Genomic DNA, 22783 nt, shown 5'->3' with positions numbered 1-22783 from the left:
GGCAGGGCTGAGGGAAGTGATGGGAGCACCACGGTGCTGAGAACAACAGGAGTGGAACGGACCATGCCTTGCTGTGCACACATGCTCCACTCTGAAGGGGAGCGAGGTACTGGTTCCCGCTGATGTTGTCCAATGAGAATGCAGGTTGAAAACCAGTAGGCCTTTGGACTTCTCAAAAGATACCAGAAATGCAGATTTTCATGCAAATGTCTTGTATTTTTAAATGCTTGCAATTAATTTAGATTAAAAAAATACATGAGAAAAAATAAGCATGTGGCCTCTGCATCCTCTTTTCACCTTACGTGTTGGTGCTGAGGGTCTCTAACGCAGACCCGGCCAGCTCCTTATCTCTACCTGCATTTCCTCCATCTCCAGGTGTTCTCAGCTGGTCCATGATAAAAATAGCACTTTGTGCTGATGATTCCATAACTTTCTAGCAGTATACTTTTCCCTGAGCACCAAGTAAGTACATACAACTACCTGCTGGGCATATATCGGATGCCGAAGGCGCAACATGAGTCCCCCTTTCCCTGCCCAAACCTGTCCTTCCTCAATTTATTTATGCCTCAACTGTCCATTCATTTGTTTGTTTAAGGCAAAATCTAGAAGGTGTGCTTGATAATTCTCTTTCTCTTAATCTCTATATCTAATCTATCATTAAGTGTTGCCTCTCTACCTCCTTCCCGCCCCCCAATTGGTTCATCTCCGTCTATCTCTACCACCCATCTCCACTGCTAGCATCCTGGTTTGCACCACTATGATTTCTCACCTACGCTACCTCAACACCCTCCTAACGAACTCACCTTTACTTGGCACACCATAATCTAGTATTTGTAAATCATATTACATCACTCTCCTGCTCAAAACCTTTAACCATTTTTTAAATGCTTTTAGAATAAAATCTGACCTCCGTACCCTAGACGGAATATAAAGTGCTATGGTCTCGCTCCTGCCTACTCTTCCAATCATCTTAAACTACTCTCTTCACTGTGAGGCTGCAGTCCCTCCAGCTTCTTTCCAGCTTGAGAACACCATGTTTACTCCCAGAGAATTTACATTGCTCACTCTTTCTACCTGGAGAGCTCTGTCCCTGGCTTTTGATGTGACTGGTTCCTGCTTACTATTTAGATCTCAACTCACAGAACCCCTCCTGACTCCCCTCTAAAGCGATTCATCCCACAGGCCCATGGGATATATTGTCGATGAGTTCATTTGTTTTTCACTTATTTAATTACATAGGCAGACCAATATTAAATACATAGAAGAAAAGAGGCTAAAGTTTAAGAAGCTTGTTTTGAAGCAGTGTTGATCTTAATATATTGTGGGGAGTCTAAAAATAAGATACTCTGTTTACATGAAAACAAACTCAGTGAAGTACAGTATTAACCAGCTAATCAGCGTTTTCAGTATTTTCAGCTATATAAGACCCTTTGTTAATGATTGTGTGATAAAAGACAAAGCATTGAAATAATCATCTGCAGATTTTGGAGATTTAAAGCCTGTCAGCATAATTTATGACACTTTTCAAGAGAAAGTAAGAATTACTCATAACCCACAGTACACTAGAAAACTTTAAAATTTACCTCTCTACTCTTAAAGAAAGCAAAAACAAAAACAAAAAAAGACCCTTGTGTGAAAATATTATTTTTTCCTAGCAACATTATTAGCCACAGATAACCATAAATCCATAGTGAAAAATATGTAACTAAGAACATAAGAAATTTACGTAATGCCTATTGTGACTTACAAAGAAGCCTACCTGTCTTTAACTGCCACATCTCTTGTTCACCTGTGCTTTCACTACCACTCAGTAACTCTGAGCCAAATACACAAACATCATTCCCAATGCTTTCTAGGAACAAGCCAAAGCAAGCACCATTACAAATAGAATCATCTAGAACTTTGGGAATCTCCTCACTTCAAGAACATGTTTTTGGAGGCCTGAGTGGCTCAATCAGTTAAGTGTCTGCCTTCAGCTCAGGTCATGATCCCGGAGTCCTGGGATTGAGTACTGCATTAGGCTCCCTGCCCCTACCATGCTCATGCGCTCGCTCGCGCATTCTCTCTCTCTCTCTCACACACACACACATACACACTCACACAAATAGGTAAACAAAAAATTTTTAAAAAGAATATGTTTTCAATGGTTTTCTTATTTTTAATTTAGAATTCCTATTAGAAACAAGACTCTATTTTTTCCACCTTCTTCACCTAATTGACACATTTGACTCTAGTAAAGGCTCCCTGTTCTAACATCCCTTGTTGATTTCTTATGTGATGGACTATGGACTTTCTGCGTTTTTATCTGTAGTGTCCCTGTCCGTTTAGAGTGGACAGTGTTTGGAAAAGATAGGGATAATTCTTTTTTTTTTAATTTTTATTTATTTATGAGTCAGAGAGAGAGAGAGAGAGAGAGAGAGAGAGAGGCAGAGACATAGGCAGAGGGAGAAGCAGGCTCCATGCACTGGGAGCCTGACGTGGGATTCGATCCCGGGTCTCCAGGATCACGCCCTGGGCCAAAGGCAGGCGCCAAACCGCTGCGCCACCCAGGGATCCCGATAGGGATAATTCTTGCTTAAAAGTTGTTCAATACACTTCACAGAATGATCAGTAAGTGTGTGAAAACATATTGCTCCTAAGTGAAATGCGATAATCTGAGTGAGCACTGAAGTAACCAACTTGTGTAATTAAAACAAGATGAAAATGGCTAGTATTTATATTGACTACTTGATAATCATTTTTGAGGCACACATGTTTAGTGCTGCTACAACATACACAAACTGTTTTTGAAGAAATTTTATTGAACTTTTAGATTTCTTATGCTTTTGATGTCTTCGTTTTGAAATAAAATATTTCCGTAACAAAGATTTATCCCCCCTAGTTATTATCACCTTGCTAATCTCTTAGTTGAATATTTTTTTTAACGTCTTAGCACTTTGGTAGATTTTTCTATTCCAAAAGAGTTTCCTAACACAGTAATTTTCCACTTTATGTTTAAAAAAGGAGCCCAAGCAATAAAGAAATCTTAATCTATTTTTTTCCTTGATATCTAGTAAAGTCAGAGAAACACAGCACATTGAAATTACTTTAACACTAAGCGATTAAGCTGTAAGTCAGTGCTTTAGCTGAGTCAACATTGGTTCTTGCAAAGTTGCAACCAGAAGGGAAGGCTTCTCTATTTAATGGATTTTCTGGGTACTTGGGAAAGTTTCTAAATAATTATTGGCTTCTTGTGTGATTTGTGCATTTCAGCACCCAGAATGGAACAGAGATAGCAATGGCTGGTAGTATGAATTTGTTGTTAACCTGAAGAAATTATGAAATGTAGATTTTTATACCTGGAAATACCCTAAAATATATTGCTTTAATATGCTTCATTAGAATAGCATAGAATCAGCATTCTAGGTTACTCAGTAACAAGTCTAGAAATATTCTTAAGATGCATTTTATGAGTTTATATATTAAGTGATAAAAAACATCAGTGAATATGGATACAAAGTTCAAAATAGTAAGAGTTTTTAAAAAATAGCTAATTACTCTTTTCTCTGTATTTCCACTACTGTTTAATAATACTTATTTTACTCTTTCTTGTCACCTTTTGTTGCCCTGAAACCCTTGTTAGTAAGCTCACTGAGGAGATGATCTGTCCTTCCTCAGAAAATAACTCAGTACTTTGCATGAAAGAGGCTAATGTTTATTAAGTGACTGCCAATTTTCTCAAAAGGACACACAAATGCAGAGAAGACTAGAACAGGGCTAGCAGATACAGGTTGGTAAGAAAATATATACATATTTCTGAATCCAGATCAAATAATTTATGGAAATTATATATTAATTTATAATCATTTCATTCCTTGCCTTTTCTATTTATAACCATTGTATATGCATGTATATGTGTTTAACTATACATGGGTGTGTGTCTAGTGTAGCAACTATGTAGTTGAAGAAGGGTACTGACATGTTTGACTTCTATCCTTAGTTTAAAGAAACTACTTTTTTGAATGCTTCTTTTTTTTTTTTTTTTTTTTTAGGTTGAATGCTTCTGTTTAAATAACATGACAGATAACTCTGTCTTCTCTCTGTAGCATTCCATGGTTTTCCATCAGTTATCATAGTCTGTAGTTCCATATTCATAGTAACGTCTGTCTCTCACTAGATTAAAAGCTGCATGAAGACAAAGACCATGTGTTTTGTTCATCATTCCATCCCCAGTGCCTAATGGAGTAGATGTTTGCTTTGGACTGAATGTTTGTATCCCTTGAAAATTCCTATGTTGAATAGTGATCTCCATGTAACGGTTTTTAGAGGTAGAGCTGTTGGTATGTGATTACATCATGAGGGTGGAGCCCTCGTGAATGGGATTAGTGCCCTTATAAAATGGACTCAGGAGGGGTCCCTTGTTCTTTTCCATTATGTGAGTTCACAGAGAAAAGACAGCCAGCCATCTGTGAACCAGGAAGCTAGCTCTCATCACACACCAAATCTGTCAGTGCTCTGATTCTGAACTTCTTAGCCTCCAGAACTGTGAGAAATAAATTTGTGTTGTTTATAAGCCATCCCAGTCTATGGTACTGTATTTTTAAAAATTATTTATTTATTTACTTATTCATGAGAGACACAGAGAGAGGGAGAGAGAGAGAGAGGCAGAGACACAGACAGAGGGAGAAGCAGGCTCCACGCAGGGAGCCCGATGTGGGACTTGATCCCGGGTCTCCGGGATCACGTCCTGGGCTGAAGGCAGGCGCTAAATCACTGAGCCACCCGGGCTGCCCTATGGTACTGTGTTATAGCAGCCCAAATAAGTGTATATATGTATGGGTGTAGTATATGAGTATTTTTATGCACGTATTTATATGCCTATATATACATTTCCTTTTTGGGAGGACTCATTTATTATATTCTTATGGTGATATTCTTAGTTTGATCAAATGATAAGCCTGTGTTTAATGTATTTAGTTCTTATTATCATATTTAGTTTTATGGCCTGTCATAAACTAGTAGATTTTAGAAAGGTCATCTAATACTCATGACGCTGCTAATTTTTATAATTTTATGATTAAATTAGCTGATATTTTATAGCCAATAATTTCTAGATAGAATTATTATTAATGTATATGTTTATCTAATGCAATTGGAAAATATAATTGATATTTGTGAATTTTGCATTTGTGACAAGTAGCATTACTCTGCCTCAGAAATACAAAAATTAATTTAACTTTTCAAAATAGACTCAGAGTCCAAATGAGTTTTAAGTGGAAGAGAGAAAATTAAGCTGGAGTAACACTTATCTAGTTCTCACATGAAACTTTGGCTCTGTGGATGGTTTGCGATCATACATTATTAAATTCATTCCATCCTCTTTGATCCACTCTGCACCACCAGATCACAACTCTGCAGATATTACATAAGGAACAGGATAGCATCGCAGTGGCCAATTGTAAATCCAATACTTTGCAAAGCTCCACGCACACATTAGGAAGATTGCCGCCTCCTGCCCTGGGTAGACTCTCATGGAGCGTAAGATGCTGTGTGCAATGTGGGAGCCATGCATGCAAGACCAAATCAAATTTGCTACCAAACTCATAATCCTCTTCCTCATCTGATACCTGTCATTCCATGAACTAAAAAGACATCTCTGAGCTTTGGAAAGACTAACTAGGACTGATTAGGAAAAGTATCTGGATTTTGGTCCTGGATTTATTCAACAAACATGTATTGATTACCTACTAGGTGCCAGGTAGTGGTTTAGTTGACTGGGATACATCACACAAAAATCCCTACCTACCTTCGTGGAGCTGATGGACATGTGTGGCAGAGATGGATGCAATTACATAAAAATAAGTAGACAACTAGTGCTATAGAGAAAAGGAAAGGAAGCTATGAGAGAGTTCAGGGTGCCAGAGGAGGCCCAGAATGCAGTTGACAGGGAAAGTTCATCAAGAAATTGGGAAATGATCCCAGATTTGAAGAAGGGGAGGGGATTAGCTAAGGGAAACTTCCCCTCATCCGCCATGCAACCTGGGACAAGCAAAATAAAAGCTGTGAGTCTTGATTTCCTCATTTGTACAATGAGATATTGATCTAGATGATCTACACTAGTTCTTTTAAGTTTTTAAATTCCATACACTGTGATTTAACTTATGCCAACATTAAAGAATGGAAGCAGTCATATAGTTAATGTTCATTAAGCCCACACAATGTGTCATGTGTTGCTGAATGCTGAGGATGCCACAGGATTTCAGGAATTCTCATTATGATAGTAGTAATTTGGAAGCATCTCATTACACTCATTTATTTTTCAGCCAACACATTAAGCACCTACTATGTGCCAAGCACTACTCTACAGTTGAGGTGTTCCAAAGCTCACAATGTGATGAGGCAAGGGAGGCATGTTAGCAGAAAGGAACACATGTTAACCTGGAACAGAGCAGTTGTTTGGGACACACACCAGATGGAGGGGCCAGCCTCACTGAGTGGGAGTGTCCACTTCCCGCAGGGGTTCCAGCTAGACATTATATTTTTTTCCTCTTATTATTCTTTCAAAAAATTTAGAGTAGCTTATCTGTGTTCAGCTTAAATATTACTTAAGTTTGGAAAGCTTCAGTTTCCACAAAGAGAGTAAAAATGATCAGATGATGTTTAATACTACTGAGGAAATCTTAAATTGTGAAATTCATATAACACCTGGTACTCACCACAACAAGTGCCCTCCTAAATCCCCATCACCCATTTCACCCCCCCCCCCACAAAGTCCATAAAATTAAGTTCCCATGAAGGTTAGGAGGTAATAACCATGATAATAGCAACTATTATCTATTGGGAGTTTATTGTGTGCCAGGCTCAGTACCAGACATTTTCCATGTATTATCTAATTTAATTCTCAAAGCTCTATAGAATCTGTGATTATGGCCAGTTTTCTAGATGTGGTAACTGAGACTTGAAGAGATTAAGTAAATTGTCCAAGGTCTAAAGCCAGTAGGGCTAAAACTCTTGAACTTGCCATCGGAAGACCTTTCTTGAACATCAGGTTATAGAAAGTGCTGGCTCTCTGACCTGGATTAGGTTAAGCACTTACATCTTCAGTGTAACTGTAGCTACTTTGCTTTTCACATTTGTTAATGGGCAAGTGGTCATAACATTTCTCTGCTGTCTTAAGACTTGTATTTTTAAAAGTATATTCATCATTCTGAACTTCTATTGAAAGTAATTGAAGTAATTGAAAGTCTACACAGAGAGTTTTTGGACCTAATCCAGATATTTTTAAAATTGTGCTTCTGTGTGATTTGGTATCCCACACAAAATTCTTCCTAATGATCTCAAGTTTCAAAGGATTTTGAAGTTGTTTAGGCATCTTATGAAATGAGGAATATGGTCCATTAGTTAAGAGTGTTATGGAGAAGGCATTAACAAAAGCTATTTCTTCCCATAGAATTGAGGAAATTACCCTCCCTTTCATTGAGGACAGTATATGATATACAAATGAATATCTTGACTATGCATTTTCAGCAGACTTCATGGAAAGTGGAATTTGCTTTCTCATGTAACCAAACTGATTCAACAAAAAAAATTAAAGGGAATGAATTGTGCAATTTTATTTAAAGCTGTGTTTCTCCCCATGGGAAGTTGGGAGAGTTTCCATCCTGAGAAAATACCTTTCACTGGAGACACTTTGCACGGGGGTCTGCACTTGCTATTTTTTTTCCATGGTAATCTGACTTTTTTTTTTTTTAAACCCACATTGTTTTTTGGTGCCTATATCTCTATGGAAGCTTGGAAGCTTCCACAACAAAACTGGGAGGAAACCTTCAGAAAAATAACTAGGTAACTCTTATGCATGAGACTCAAGTATGTATTAAAGCATTGAGTGTCTTTACCATGGCAGCCAAGGAGAATTCAAGGATGATGTGCATTATTCCTCTGGTATCATTTAGGCCTGGAGAACTTAGAGTGCAGAAATAGAAATTTAATGAAAAATGGGAGACAGAAAAGGTGTTTTGGTAGTAACACGAATTTTGAACAATTTTTTTATTGCTGAGAGAAGCTCATACTGCTTATCAGTCCAATTTAGGAATTTGAGATTTAGATTACTAATTTAATCTTCTGACTAAAATTAATATACAATTTTATGAGGATTTCAGCTCCTTTAAATTCCTTCCAGGCCGAGTTTGATAAATAACAGTTTTAAATGTGAGAAAATAATATAGTATTTCAGTAAGTAGTAAAGATTATATCTGCTTTAATGATTATCTACTATGCACTATGGTTCATTTTTCTGTTGTAAAAGACAACTGAAAGTATGGCAGACCCCTCGGAAGTGTTTCTCTGAATGACTGAAGAATTTGAAAGCTCAATCTGAATACAATCATAAAGAAAAAAGAAAACTTTTTATTGAATAAAAATAACGATAATGGATATTTAGAACAATTTTCAAATAAATTCCAACCTGAAATTATTGGACAGAGCATTATAATCCTGTCCCAAATCACATTTCAGTATCAACTTCCCCAAGCAAGGGCCTTGTAGTTTTATTACTTGAAAGCTGTGAGTAACTTTCTAAGAATATGGATTTACAATTAAAATGAAGTGGACTATCACGTCACTTAAAAAAAAATTGGGTAGTGTATGCACATGACCTGGATGATTCTGATCACTTGTGTCAGAAATTCCTTTGCACTAAATCTCAGCAGAGTATATAGGGTTGGAAAGGCTGGAGCAACAGAAGTTCTCCTCACTGAGAGAACTTGAGCCTGACTGATAGACTCCCCAGGATTATTTTAAAAACAGTATTTTCATACTCTGGGTCCAATTTAGACTAAATGCTTTGTACATAGTTAACAATGTAACAGGAATTTAATAATTACTTGAAACCACAGCTAAAATTCATTTTACATAGGATTTAAAACTACTATTGTTAATGACTAGATATTACTATTTTGGCTGAATGGAGTTCTGTGATTGCATGTGAAAAGATGTTATCCCTCATCAAGAAATCTTTCTGTGTAAATGCTGTAGTCTTTGGGAGACAGCGCTGAGTCTACTATACACATTTAAAGAAACAGCTGAGTCAGCAACTTGCATAGTAAAATTTATGATTATATAATTCCTTTTCACAGTCCAACATTGGAAAACATAAAGCTGTGGGAAGCAAAGAGAACTGAAACAGAGATGTCTAAAATAGCCAGACATTGTCAAATTCAGAATTCTGTTTGTGTAGACTTAATATATGCAGGAAAATACTTCTAGCCAGACTTACACTATCATTTGACCTTCATAAACCATACTTTCCAACAGTGGATGCAGTTTTCTGAGTCTATGCTTTTGACCTTGAAGATGTAACTTAATGTTTTACATCTCATGGCAAACTTATAATGCCTCTGGTCCCTGGACTGAGTTCATCTAAAATTAATATCATCATATGTTTAAGCCATTAAAGTCTATAATTCTTATTTTAATTATTCAGCATTCAAGGGCAAAGAGAGACGCTACAGCTCCTTTAAAACTCTCTTTTTCTTATTGCATAAGTCTCTTAGCTTTCTTAATGCAGGATGTCCCTCATCTGAAGCTGGGACTGAGGAAACAGCTGCATTGTACTGCAGCCTCAAATCTTCCACAGCTCTCAGGCTTAGGATTCAGCTGAGCTGAAAAGAAATATGCAGGAGCAATATATTGGTCTATGGGAACTAAAGCTTTACCAGAGGAGATTGTCTTAAGGTGAGTTACTCTCTCCTGAACCTTAGCTTGTCCGACTTTCATTTTCACATTGTTTTTCCTAATGATTAGTCTAACAGAATGACCTTATATCATGAAGTTTTACTTCCTATGTCTCTCCCCTTTCGCTTGCATTTAAATGAACTTTATGCCCTCCATCCTACTTCGAAGATAGCAACTGTCCTAAAAAGCCTTGAACAATGCCAATCACCCCCCTGCAGTTGGACATTCTTAAGCCATTCCGCTTTAATTGTCCTCAATTCTTAACTCTACCCGATGCAATAGCATTCAAAAGCCAGAGAGCATGTTCACCAATTAACAGAAAGGAAAAGAAAAAGTCAATGCAGCAGAGCTAAAATTCAGAAACACCAACCAAAGCATCCCAACTCCAAGTAACTTGAAATTAATTTGACTTTCATAAAAGAAACTGGGGTTTCTTACCTTGGATGTGAATAACTCTGTCATAATTTAGAGTATAGTTGTCGGAATGAAGATCAGCCCAGCAGATTGAAATCAGCACCAGAAGAAGTAGACTCTTCATCTTTATAACCCAGAGAATCTTCTTCACTGTGAGAGCATCACATACAAAGAGGCTTGTGAGATTTGGAACCCTTTGGAGTGTTGCACTGCACTACTTATTACCGCCTTATCATCATAGAATGGGTCTGTAAAAATATTTAACCCAATCTGTTCAGAAAGTTACTGTAGTAGCTGTCTTTGGGAGCTGATGACTGCAGCTTTGAACAATTCCAGTTTCCCTCATGTAGCCAGAGTCCAAATAGTGTTTAACTCTATCTTTGCAGAATTGTAAATCCAGAAATTCACATCAGTATAGTTTTGATATAAAGAGTTATGGTTAGTTACAAAAAGATGTGGCAATGATATCAAAAGACTTTACAAATATTTAAATCCCTGAATTTGAAGTATTATTTAACAAAGCAACAATTTGATATATCTGTATATGAGGAACACCCGGTCTCCTTAGGAACTGAATCTTAAACCAGGGCAAATGAAGAATATTCACAATGAAAGTTGACATCATCATTCAGTTTACATGTGGCTTCCTAAGCAGGTTAGATTTGCTTGTTCTGGATAAAAAAGAAGACCAAAAAAAAAAAAAAAAAAAAAATCTCTGGCTAAGCCAAAGCAGCACATTTATTTACAGATTCACTTACCATCTTAAACACTGCTTGGGTCAATGGTGAATAGTTGAAAATTGTGGACAAACTGGGTTAGAGTTGTGCCTGCTACCACTGCAGTCATCCTGATTGATTTTTCATTCATTTCTACCTAAAATGCTGACACACCAACTTGGAGTACCAGGTAGGGGCTCTGCAGTCAGCAGAGAGACAGCTGCAAGGGACGTCCCTGCAGCCTCCTCGGCCGGTTAGGCCGACAAAGAGCTGAACTGGACAGGAAAGCACAGCTCTGGTCCTAAGTGAGAGAGGCAGAGCCATCACCTGGCTGGCCGTCCTTGCAAGACCAATTTGATAAAAGGGGACACTCTTCCCCCCCCCCAACTTTGTCATCTGAAGGACTGAAAAGTGACTCTAGTGATGCGAACCTTAGGACCTTGGCAGTACCTGCCAGGCAAGCATTTCAGGGTAGCTTCTCTGTTTTAATGTGAAAGCTGAGGCACATATTAACAAGGGCTTTCTTTTTCTCCCATGCACAGAGCAACCTTAACAACACTTGGCTATTTTTAAAACTGAAATTGCACAGTACTGGCTCCTCACACTAATTTGTTTTTTCCAGGAAAGCCTGACTCCCTGGAATACTTATTAAAGAGCCCCGAGTCTGTTCCTGGAGGTGCTTGCGGGCCAGCCTTGACTCCAGAGCCTGATGAGGACAGGAGTCACGGGCATCCCTCGCCTCTCCTGGGACAGAGCCGCCTCCCCATTCTCCCTCCCAGAGCTTGGCATCGCTGGGATGCCTGTGGCTTCAATCTTTCTTGTTAGTGTTACTCCTTTTCCTTCTCTTCCTAATGTCACAGAAAGACGGTAGATGAGCAAATTAAGAAACTTAGTTTTCCAGGAAGCTGAGAGGGTCACCTTCAAAATTCTACTTGATTTGCTAATCCTATTCTCTGAAGTGCACTTGCTTGTTCCTCTGAGGGTTTGGGGGGGAAATGTTGATTTTTTTTTTTAAAACTACTGACTTTTGTCCATAAAACTATTACTAACAAATATTACCAGTTTTCAGCCCAGAATTGCACTGTGGGTAAATAAACATGACAGAGGTGATCTTTTGGGATTTGGAATGTAATTGAAGCAATTAGATACACAAACGTAAAACAATGGGCAAACCAGCTCAAGAGGTACGTACGGTGGGCTCTCTGCTTGCCCCAGGAATCAAAGGAGAGGGAAATGTGGGAGAGATTGTGAAGAAAGCATGCAATTTCAGCACTGAAAGAAAGGAAGAATTCTAAGAGATCAGATGACCAGAGGTGGAGAATTTGCTATATTAATTTTGCCATTTGTGTGGTCATTTACAGCATAATTTATAAACACACTTGCACATATGCCCACTGTGAGAATTGTACATCCTACCCCTACAGTCATCCTGATTTTTATTCACTTTTACCTAAAATATATTACGCACAAATTTAGATATCTCCTTTAATTCCATACCACGGTATTAAAAATCCTATCAGTAAGTGTTCATCCCATTGAATTAACATAGTAACGTCCAAGGATTCAGTTTTTTTTAAAGATTTTTAAAATTTATTTATTTTTTTATTTTTTATAAATTTATTTTTTATTGGTGTTCAATTTGCCAACATATAGAATAACACCCAGTGCTCATCCCATCAAGTGCCCACCTCAGTGTCTGTCACCCAGTCACCCCCAACCCCTGCCCACCTCCCCTTCCACCACCCCTAGTTCATTTCCCAGAGTTAGGAGTCTCATGTTCTGTCTCCCTTTCTGATATTTCCCACTCATTTTTTCTCCTTTCCCCTTTATTCCCTTTCACTATTTTTTATATTCCCCAAATGAATGAGACCATATAATGTTTGTCTTTCTCTGATTGACTTATTTCACTCAGCATAATACCCTCCAGTTCCATCCATGTCGAAGCAAATGGTGGGTATTTGTCGTTTCTAATGGCCGAGGAATATTCCATTGTATACATAGACCACAGCTTCTTTATCCATTCATCTTTCGATGGACACCGAGGCTCCTTCCACAGTTTGGCTATTGTGGCCATTGCTGCTGGAAACATTGGGGTGCAGGTGTCCTGGCGTTTCATTGCATCTGTATCTTTGGGGTAAATCCCCAACAGTGCAATTGCTGGGTCATAGGGTAGCTCTATTTTTAACTCTTTGAGGAACCTCCACACAGTTTTCCAGAGTGGCTGCACCAGTTCACATTAATTCATGAGAAAGGCAGAGACAGGCTGAGGGAGAAGCAGGCTCCCTGTGGGGAGCCCGATGTGGGACTTATCCCAGGACCCCGGGATCACAACCAGAGCCCAAGGCAGAGGCTCAACCACTGAGCTACCAGGTGCCCGCCAAGGACTCAGTTTTTAAATGCAAATATCTCCAGTGGGGTAGGGAAATAAATAATAATACTAACAGCAATTCCTTTTAACTGAATGTCTACTCTTTGTCAAGTGCTGTGCTAAGCATGTGCCTACAATGGCACATGCTTCTTGAGACCATGAGGCCAAAAACTTCCATTTTTCCTGCTATAGGTACCTTGCTGCAGGTCACCTATCTAGTGAGCAGTAAATGCTTTCAAGCAAAAGCAACGCCTACTTTAATTTGCACTTATTTTTCTGAAAGTGAAATTTAATTTGTTCTTTGTTTACTTGCCTTGTTTATTTAGACTAAATTTGAACCTACTCTGATCTTAAAACCTTAACTTGTGTCATATGTAAATATATACACTTTTTTCCCCCAAGACTTACACGTGAGAATTCAGATGGCACTTTCTTACCATGACTGTGTCCTGCCTCATTTCTACTTATGTACTATACCATCTAGTGCCATGAACACTGCCTTGGTGGCTCACGTGTGCATGCTCACGCACACGCGCACACACACACACACACACACTCTCCATCATCGTCATCATCATCATCATCCTCAATTTAAAAATGATATTGCACACTTCCAGTGATTTGTGATTAGAACAGAGGAGCACATCAGGGAATAGTTTCAAGCACCCCACACTGGCATCAGTGCGGTCCAGGTAGGAGAGGGTGGGACTTCTCTTTGTGACCTTGGCAGCATAACAACTGTCTTACCCAAAGAGGTGGAATTAGGAACACAAACTTCCAAGGACTCCGTCTTCAGGTGTTTAAGCAAACAGCAATACCACAGGAGGTGCCACACCCGGATGGAGGTCCCTGAGGACAAAGGGATGGGCCCTGGGCCAGAGGTGTGCTGGTCGGTCCTCAGTGAATGATGCTTCAGGCATAGCAGGGGGTCACATGAGTGAGTGAATTGAATCCTGCTTATTTGCATTTTGTAACAGCATTTTCTCTGGGTAACCAGCTACCTTAGGTAAAAAATTTTAGTTTTTGATATGAGTAAAATTTGGGAAATGTGGGGGACTTTAATGTGACCAGTGATTATCAGCTTTCAACAAGCACACAGTTCAACTGCAATGCACACATGGGTGATCTTTTTTTACAGCCTAGAAGCCTTGCTGTGTTATGCCACAGCCAGCTTCTAGAGGAGCTTGTGTTGAAATGTCCTTGTTCTTGGACAAAGACCTATGACAGGACTGTAATATTACAGTTCTGCTGTGGTGATAATTAAACCATGATTCAGAAGCAAGATACAGTTTGATACAGTGAAAGTATCAAATAGTTGTAAAAGTCTAATAGTTGGATAGAAATAAAGATACACTGATCCCAAGAATCTAATACCAAAGTGGCCAATTGCTATTCCTTAAACACCTACTATGTTGAGTGTTAGAATGGTAGCTACATTTGTGAGCATGAGGTGATGTATAGACTTGTCAAATCGCAACACTGTACACCTGAAGCTAATGTGACACTGTCAACCAGAATTTTAAAAAATAATAAAAAAATAAAATTACTGTATTAGATAGTGGGAAAATGAGCCAACTGGAAGGCACTGCATGCTGTTTTCTGTGCCTTGAGAGCTATGCCACGTATTTCCTGAACAACTACTGCGTGCAAGGCACTGCCCTTGGAGCTTCACACATTTAATTACTATTTCTCGAAACAACCCACTGAAGCAGTATGCTATTATACACATTTCACAGTTCCAGAAGCAGAGTCAGAGTGGTGGAGTCCCAAGCATGCAAAGCAAGGTGCCGGGAACCTGGACGATCTGATCCCAGAGTTTGCAGCCGCTGTCACCATCTATGGGGTCCCGTGGGCCCTGAGGAATGCCATCGGCTGTCCTAGCTGGTTCCCTCAAATCTCTTACAGTTCACACTAGTTGGAATGCTGTCTCTCATCCCCTCCTCACTGGGTTACAGGAGTAGCGCTTATCACAGCCCTCGTGGCACAAGACACGTCTGATTCCAATGTCTCAAAGTCTTTCCTCACTGTGTGCCCAGGACCCAGGACTTCCCTGTGCCAAGAGGAAGAATGAATGGAAAACTGGACCCAGGAGATACAACTACAAACATGAAAGCAACCAAGACCGAGGAGAGTTTAGCACTTTTAAGACTTCCATGTACCATTATATGGAAGATGGTAAGAGTTCATTTTTTCCCTCTGTGGACCACATAATGAAATAAAGCAGGTTTCAATTTAACACTTGAAATTTAGTTTAAAAAATTATAAGGACCAATGTAAAGGTTGCTAAAGACTGAATTTCGATCCCATTTAACAGAATTACTTTGAAATAGACAATTTTTTCCTCGTTGGTGTCTTTTGTGTCTGATGTAGTTATAGGCAGAAGAGGGTTCATGATCAGTGTTTCTTAAAAATTGGCCATCAGTGCAGTGAAATGAAAACAAAAATACAAAAGAAAGGAAGGAAAGAAGAGGAACTGCAGATGTGTACTTCTTCATTAGATTACATGAATACATTTTTAAAATTTGGGTATCTTTAAAATAACTTTTTAAAAACCTTTTCTTTTTAAATCTTTTTTGCTGTTAGAATGGCCTTTATTTCATGGAATTAAAAATTGTAGGTTTCTCAAATTGTATATTTTTTCATGTTTAGCGATTTAAAAAAAAATGACAACCTTATGCTGGCTTCTCAGTTGCTTTGCTGTTGTCAGTTGGCTTTGTTTACTGCTTTGACTCTCTAGGTATGTGCAATCCAGAAGCCAGAACTCTGACCCAAATGATAGCTAAAGAATTCAGACTAACAGTGCATTTGCATTGTTAGTTTGTGGAGGGACAATTGCTTCTTTACCTAAACCCCAGGATTTATTGCACACCATGGGGTAATGCAGAACTGATTAGAATATACTCAGCGCTCAAGAAAGGAGTAACTGGAAACTGGAAAAAAATCTTTGTTCAATGATACAACTCCCCTCCGGGAGTGAGTCTATATAAACTTCAAATGAAAGAGTATTTTTCCCTATCATCTTGCATTGTTCTATGAAAGCACAAGCGCCTGAAGAAGCTAAAGAGCATTTATGATGCTCTGAATTAGAGGGTTGGCCATGGTCCCTTTCTAGTCTGGTCAAGGGCAATCTATTGCTTCCTAGGATCCTCATGACTCTCAGAATAAGCTGCATCTTAAAATTTATGAGTTATTTCTTTTTCTTTTCTTTCTCTGTATTTTGAAATCACCTACTTCCTTTCCATTTTTCCTCTATATTGTCCATCATTGTTTTATCTTTTTTCATTTTTCTTCTCTCTATTTCTCCATTCATTGTGTATGGATCTTACCCAACCTCTATATTCTTCTCTCCACTATTCTCTTCTTCCTATACTCTTACTATATTTATCACATTATTTGACATCTGACACAATCGTATGATTTATCATCCAAACCAGGGCATGGAGTGAAGAGGAGAGCTATTTCTAGCTAGATGGAGAGCCAGTGGCATGTACATTGGAGCTCTCCTAGGAAGATGGGGAGATGCAGTGTGAGTGTAAAGGAGGAAAGGGAGAACTTAGTGTTAGTCCTGGCTCTACTACTTTCCAGTTGTGTGACCTTGACAGAGTCATTCAGCTGCTTTTGGGTCAAGTTTTTTTAGCCATCAGTTGGAATAGTCAATGACAAATGTCAATGCCTTATGCACATTAGTTCATTAGTTCTTATTGTTATTATGTAATTTTTTCTTACTAGAGAGTTCAGGCCCTCCATTCCACTTATATTACATTTTAGGACCGTCCTCAGCAAATAAATATATGGATTCTTAAAGGGATAATATCAATAATGCCTGTTTAAATAGCAGTTCAATTTGGCTGGTTATTGGCCAGTTATTCTTTGCCAGCTCTCTCTTAGAGAATATTGATGGAGTTTGGGGCAAACTCAGCACCCCTTCACTTAATCAGAGTGCCTTTACTTAAGCTGGTCACTAACCTATCTGAGTCTGCTTTAAATAATTCTTGAGCTAAGAGTTAGACTTCCCCCAAACCAGTTTTATGAAAGGGTTCTGCAGTGGTTTTGTTTATGGGTTTTCCAAAACAAACTGAAAAAAAAAAAAGGCATACATGGATAAAATTACAAATTGTATTTGGTGTTTACAGTGTTCAATTCTGTAAGCTTTTGTTGAATACGTAGGGTAGGGGTGGGGGAAGCAGTGCATACACGTATTAATAAGTCTAGGGATATTTTCTTGTTTCCAAGGAACTAACAGTCTGGCATTGCTAGATGAATAAATGAATGAAGCACATACAGCAGGATTCTGACCCTTCCGGGTTATGAACTACATTAAACCCTAACCTTAAAGTGATGCTTAAAAGTTGTGAACATTTCACTCAAAATTTGTTTGCATACAATATCTTCCCTTGGCATTGTGTTCGTTAGCCCAGCTTATACTTAGGTTGGAGGTGGATTTCTACGTATAATAAAGAGAGCATTATATATTTATTTTACATCTTATTTGACTCATTTTTCTATTATGAAAAAAGTAAGCAGAGTAAAGAAGGTCTCCAATTTTGTGGTGTGTCCTCTTTAGCCAGGAATCTCCTTAAATGAGATAATACCACTGGACAGGTAGTTATCAAAATTCACTCGCGTGAAAGGAAGGAAAGAATGTAAGTTACAACTCTAGTAAAAGGGAACTTCTTTGTCATTGTGTGTTCTTAGTGACTTGTGCATGTTTAGCCACATCATACAGGTGGGATGGCATGTGTACACGGACACACCAAGTCATTCTGACATTACATGCTTAAAAATGTCTGTTTCCCTGTGCGTTTACATGGGCAGTCAGTAACACTCTCCTTTCTGGCCGCTCAGAGGAAATCATAGACTTGCTCTCCATATACTCTGATATTCTAATTCTAACTCTAAAGGACAATTCAAAATCTGTTGGAGAAAAAAACTGGTACAATATGTGGACAAGAAGTCTTGTGGTTTCAAGGTTCTAGAGTGTGGTAGAAATTACTACAAGAGCTTTGGCATATTTCCGCTAGCTCTGTGTGCATACTATCTGCAGGGCTTCTCACCATCTACTCAAAAGCTTTTCAGTTACATGAGATTGCTAGGTTTTCAGGGCTGGGCGGGAACATTTTTTCTATAATTAATAGTTTGTTTTTTAACCAAATAGTTGTTAGTAGAGGAAGTCAAAAAATGCACTGTTAATGTATTACAAAAATACATTTTGATGAGGACAGTGATATTTAAAGAAAATCAACCTCTTCCTTTCTATTTATCTTTGGAGACTGTATCCTACCTTTGCTATCCTGGAAACCATAATTTTACCATAGGACATTAAAAATTAGACTATAATCGATATGAATATTATATTGCTGTGCTCTTAAAAGTACATCCTTCGTGGAATACAGAAGAAAACATGCATTTTTCTATCATTACACATAAAGAAAATGGTCAAAAAATAAAATCACATTATGAAAAGGTTTTAAAAGATAATTAAATCTGTCAGAATAGGAATTAACATTGCTGACAATTTCAGGGAGTCTCAGAGTTTCTTTATAGTTTTAATATGCTAAATACCACCACAGCATGTTGGTTATAATAATGATAGGATTATGGGACTAATAAGTCCACATGCTAGAGGTAATTTTGACTAAAATAAAAATTTTACTAAAATTTTCTTTGTTTATGGCCTGGAGTAATTTCCCTCCAAACCAACATTAAAGCACGTACATATGTTAGCATATTTCTGGAAAAAAAATTTTTTCTCTAAAAAGTGAATAAGCATACTCTAAAGACTACTCTTGCTAGGCATACTTGTGCAAGAAAGGCCTTATTTTAGAATTCATTCTTCTTTGATTCTGTGATCAAAATCTCAGTAGTGGCAATAACAAAGCATATTTTGAATAATATAAAATTAAACTTCAAAATGTTTTTCTTAATGTATAAAATCAAAAGATTTATTGTCATTATCAACAATAGTAAATAATTTCTGGACACTGAGTAAGGAATTTGGCACTAAATTAAGAACTCTGCAAAGGTAGACATAGTCCGTAGTGAATTACATTTCATATAGAACTTCGGCACAGGTATTTAAAAGTGAATAAAGGCCTCTTTTAACCAGAAATGTATAGTAACAAAGTTTTTCTGAAACACATAAAAGAATGAATATATATATTCATATATATATATGAATATTAAGAGCTTAGATTGTTACTTCATTCTTTCCTTACAAATAACAAATCCAAACACAGACAATAGCAAAAAAGCAAAACAACTTCCATTTTTTATTACTCATTGCCATCATTTTAAAACCATGGAAAATAACTCCCTTCCTTATATCTTAATGTGCATATATGAATAAAATTGACAAGTGAGAGGACTGCTTTTAAATGCGGGTTACATAAGGATGAGTTTATAATCAAGCTCCCATGGATTCAACTAAATGAATGCAAACCTCTACAGGCCTTATACTTTATAACAAAAGTATGGGTTTTTAAAAAAAGATTTTATTTATTTATTCACAAGAGACACACACAGAGAGAGAGAGAGAGAGAGAGAGAGAGGCAGAGACACAGGCAGAGGGAGAAGCAGGCTCCCCACAAGGAACCCAATGCAAGACTTGATCCCAGACCCGGGGATCACATCCTGAGCCAAAGGCAGATGCTCAACCACTGAGCTACCCAGGTGTCCCATATAACAAAAGTTTTTAAATAAAATATTTAGAAGTAGGGTTTCTATGGGTAGAAAATTGATCATAACATCACTTTTAATTTAACTGTTTTCGAAAATTTTTCTCATTGAGCTAGCAAAACAGTATTCTAAAACTCCATTTACAATTTTAGCATTTCTTAAAAAGTTCAAAATTTCAACAGCTCTCAGGCAAACATTATATCAACACTGGATCTAAACACACAACTGCAAATCATCTATAAGACAGCTTTAATGGCATCACAGACTCAGCAGCAACAAACTTTCTACATAATGCAAAATCTAACTCTAAACTCACCACTGACCCCCCATGTAATTCTAAACTAGTTGATAAACAATAAAAATCCGGCAACTCACATATATTTCATACGGTGATCACACTCTGAGAAGGTGTAGGAAGATTTTAAATATATGTCAATTCTGATCTGTTTATGAAATACAAGGAAGAGTTTTATGATCGATGAAAATTTACTGAGGTACCTGATTGTACTAAGTCAAGATAAAAACAAACAAAAAAAATCCATCAATGTTCGTTAGCAGCAGAAACTTCTGTTTCCTCTGGGCTTGGTGCAGTCACCACCTCTTTTGGCTGCCACTTTTAAGGTCTCTTCCAAGACCCCGAAGAAGGTTTACTATTGGTTCACATCCTACGTCAAAGCATGATCCTCATCAGAATTCAGTTCATTGACTTATGAGTAACAAAGCCTGTTCCAGCCCAAAAGGCTGTGTCTACACAGCACAAAAAGGGAGAATACAATACTCTCCAATTAACTTGGCAAATATCAACAGCTGAGCTCATTAAATTAAGTTTCCAAATTGGTTTTATGAAGGAGATACAGCCAGAGAATTCACCTTGGTAGGTTTTTAAGTTATAGTGATCTTTGAAAGTGTTTTATAAGCTTTTAAAACTAAATAACCCTCATTTACATCTCCTTTAGCTGATGAATTTGTTCATTCTGAAAACAACGGAAAACCATTTAACCAACCTTCTTTATAGGCACTGAAGCCCTGATTTACTTGGTCACTTAGAACTGACAACTGTAGACACCAAAGATTTCTACATAATTTGTCCCTTTCTCTTACAAATCACAATGTCATTTAAAACTTTAGAGATACATAAGTATCAAGCTGGTCTTTGCCTTAAAACCAAATAACTACGAGTATAAAACGTAGAAATATGGGCAGTATTCTTACAAGAAGTAGGGAAAATATGTACCCCTAAATCTCAAAGGTTTTTCAATCCTTGAACACCATAAAATTACCACCCCCACTGTTCCCACACACTCTTCCTTTCAACCTGGCTCCAAATTCCCACCACTAGGTTATCAACTCTAAGTCCCTCAAGATCTTTTCCATTTCAAATGTGACCATGGCTTTGTGAATTTTCAAGGAGAGTGTCAAGTCCATGCTAGTGATAGCAGTTCCTGGTTGGGTCCTGTCAAAATTCAGAGGAAAAGAGCAACCATAAAAACTACCTTTTTTCTCTTCCATAATTTTCATAGAAAGCAACGGTCCTTCCATGAACATAGAAGACCCAAATTCTCATCAATGCTGAGCAAATGACAGTTGAGAACTATTTATGTGCTCATGACCTTTGCATAATCTCTTTCACCTTGTGAACTTTAGAAGGTATGCACCTATTTATACCTAGGTGATGAAATGTAATCCTGAGAGTATAGGACCTAGAAAGCAAGAGAAATGGTGACATCGCACAACTCTTCAGAAAAGAAACTGCTGTCCAAGAACAGCACATACCCATCTTACACACACATAGCTCTCAGACGTTGCATTCAGACGTTGGGCATAACCGCACACCTGAACATAATTTGTAGTACATACAGTGCAGCAAATACCAGAGAACCCTAAAGATACAAACGTAGTGGGAAATAAAATGTCAGTGGCTGGTTCAGAGATTGGCTTCTAAAAAAGTGTGCTTTTTGTAAGCAATTGTTTAAAGGGCAAAAGCTCCTACTGCTGAGAAGCACTTTGAGGAGAAAGGAACAAGAGAACAAAGAGGAGGAGGAGCAGGAGGGGAATGGGGAGTCGGGGAGAAGGATGAGGGAAGGAAGAAGAGGGAAAGGAGGAGGGGTGGAGGAGGAAGGGGAGCAGAAGGGAGAAGATAAACAGCAGCTGGGAAGAGGAGAAAGAGCAGTGTTCCTTTGTGCTAATGGACACCTGAAAGAGGCAGCCACAGCTCCTGGAAACAGGAGAAATGACTTGAAGGGCAGAAATCACAACAAAGTGATTAGGCCTAAGTTACCAATCTGAGCAGATAGATGGGGGAAGGGAAACCCCAGCCTTCTCTAGCTCAAGGGCCCCTAAATTGTGTCCTGTGCCATATTTAGCCACAATTCGAGTAATTATCCACTGAGCACCACTCTATGCCAATGGAAATAAGGCCTCAGATCCCAAAGCAATCACTCTTCAGGGTGGCTGCGAAGGAGTGGAACAAAGCAGAAGGCTAAGGGCAGAGAGGCATACTCAGGATACTACTGGAGAAAGAGGAGGGGTTCCCCAGCAGGCAGAGGGAATGGTCCCCCCCGGAGCTATGCAGTGCAGCAGCCTTGGCAGGCACCTACGCTGGCCTGGAAGAGGACAGGAATGATTCTACAATGAAGATGATGGCTCAGCTGCACCTGCAAGACAAGGAGATGGCAAAGAGGGCAACGGACATTGCTACCCGTCAGAATAGTATGTGCAAAGGAAACCAGTCAGGGGAGGCCTTGGGCTGCCGTGTGGCTGCACCCAGCGCCATGGGATTGCAGAGCAGGAGACTTAGAATGATGATGTGGAGAAGCTGGAGCTGGGTTGGACAGGCAGCCAGGGCAGGGACCAGAAGGCCTTGCACATCTCCCTTATTTGGATCTTTTCTGATGCGAGC

At 38.5% G+C, this 22783-nt stretch overlaps 1 protein-coding gene and 1 long non-coding RNA gene across 4 annotated transcripts in view; one reads left to right on the top strand and one right to left on the bottom strand.

Moving 5' to 3' along the window:
- The window catches only part of HAPLN1 (hyaluronan and proteoglycan link protein 1), a 77263-nt gene that overhangs the window by 23093 nt on the left and 31387 nt on the right, over nucleotides 1-22783 (bottom strand). For 2 of the 3 annotated variants that reach the window (XM_077866072.1, XM_077866075.1), the window contains one exon: nucleotides 10150-10275. In XM_077866072.1, the coding sequence (XP_077722198.1) occupies nucleotides 10150-10249 (100 nt within the window). In that variant the 5' untranslated portion in view covers nucleotides 10250-10275. Of the gene's footprint in view, nucleotides 1-10149; nucleotides 10276-20259; nucleotides 20409-22783 lie in introns of those variants that run through there. The other variant, XM_077866077.1, reaches the window with a different exon arrangement.
- Nucleotides 14915-22783, top strand: part of LOC144294310 (uncharacterized) — a 36815-nt gene continuing 28946 nt past the window's right edge. The window contains exon 1 of the long non-coding RNA XR_013361732.1: nucleotides 14915-15384. This is a non-coding gene — a long non-coding RNA (uncharacterized LOC144294310). The remainder of the gene's footprint in view (nucleotides 15385-22783) is intronic.

The sequence above is a fragment of the Canis aureus genome, chromosome 2 (assembly GCF_053574225.1).
Source record: "Canis aureus isolate CA01 chromosome 2, VMU_Caureus_v.1.0, whole genome shotgun sequence".
Taxonomy (NCBI): domain Eukaryota; kingdom Metazoa; phylum Chordata; class Mammalia; order Carnivora; family Canidae; genus Canis; species Canis aureus.
This window is presented reverse-complemented; position numbering and strand designations above follow the sequence as displayed.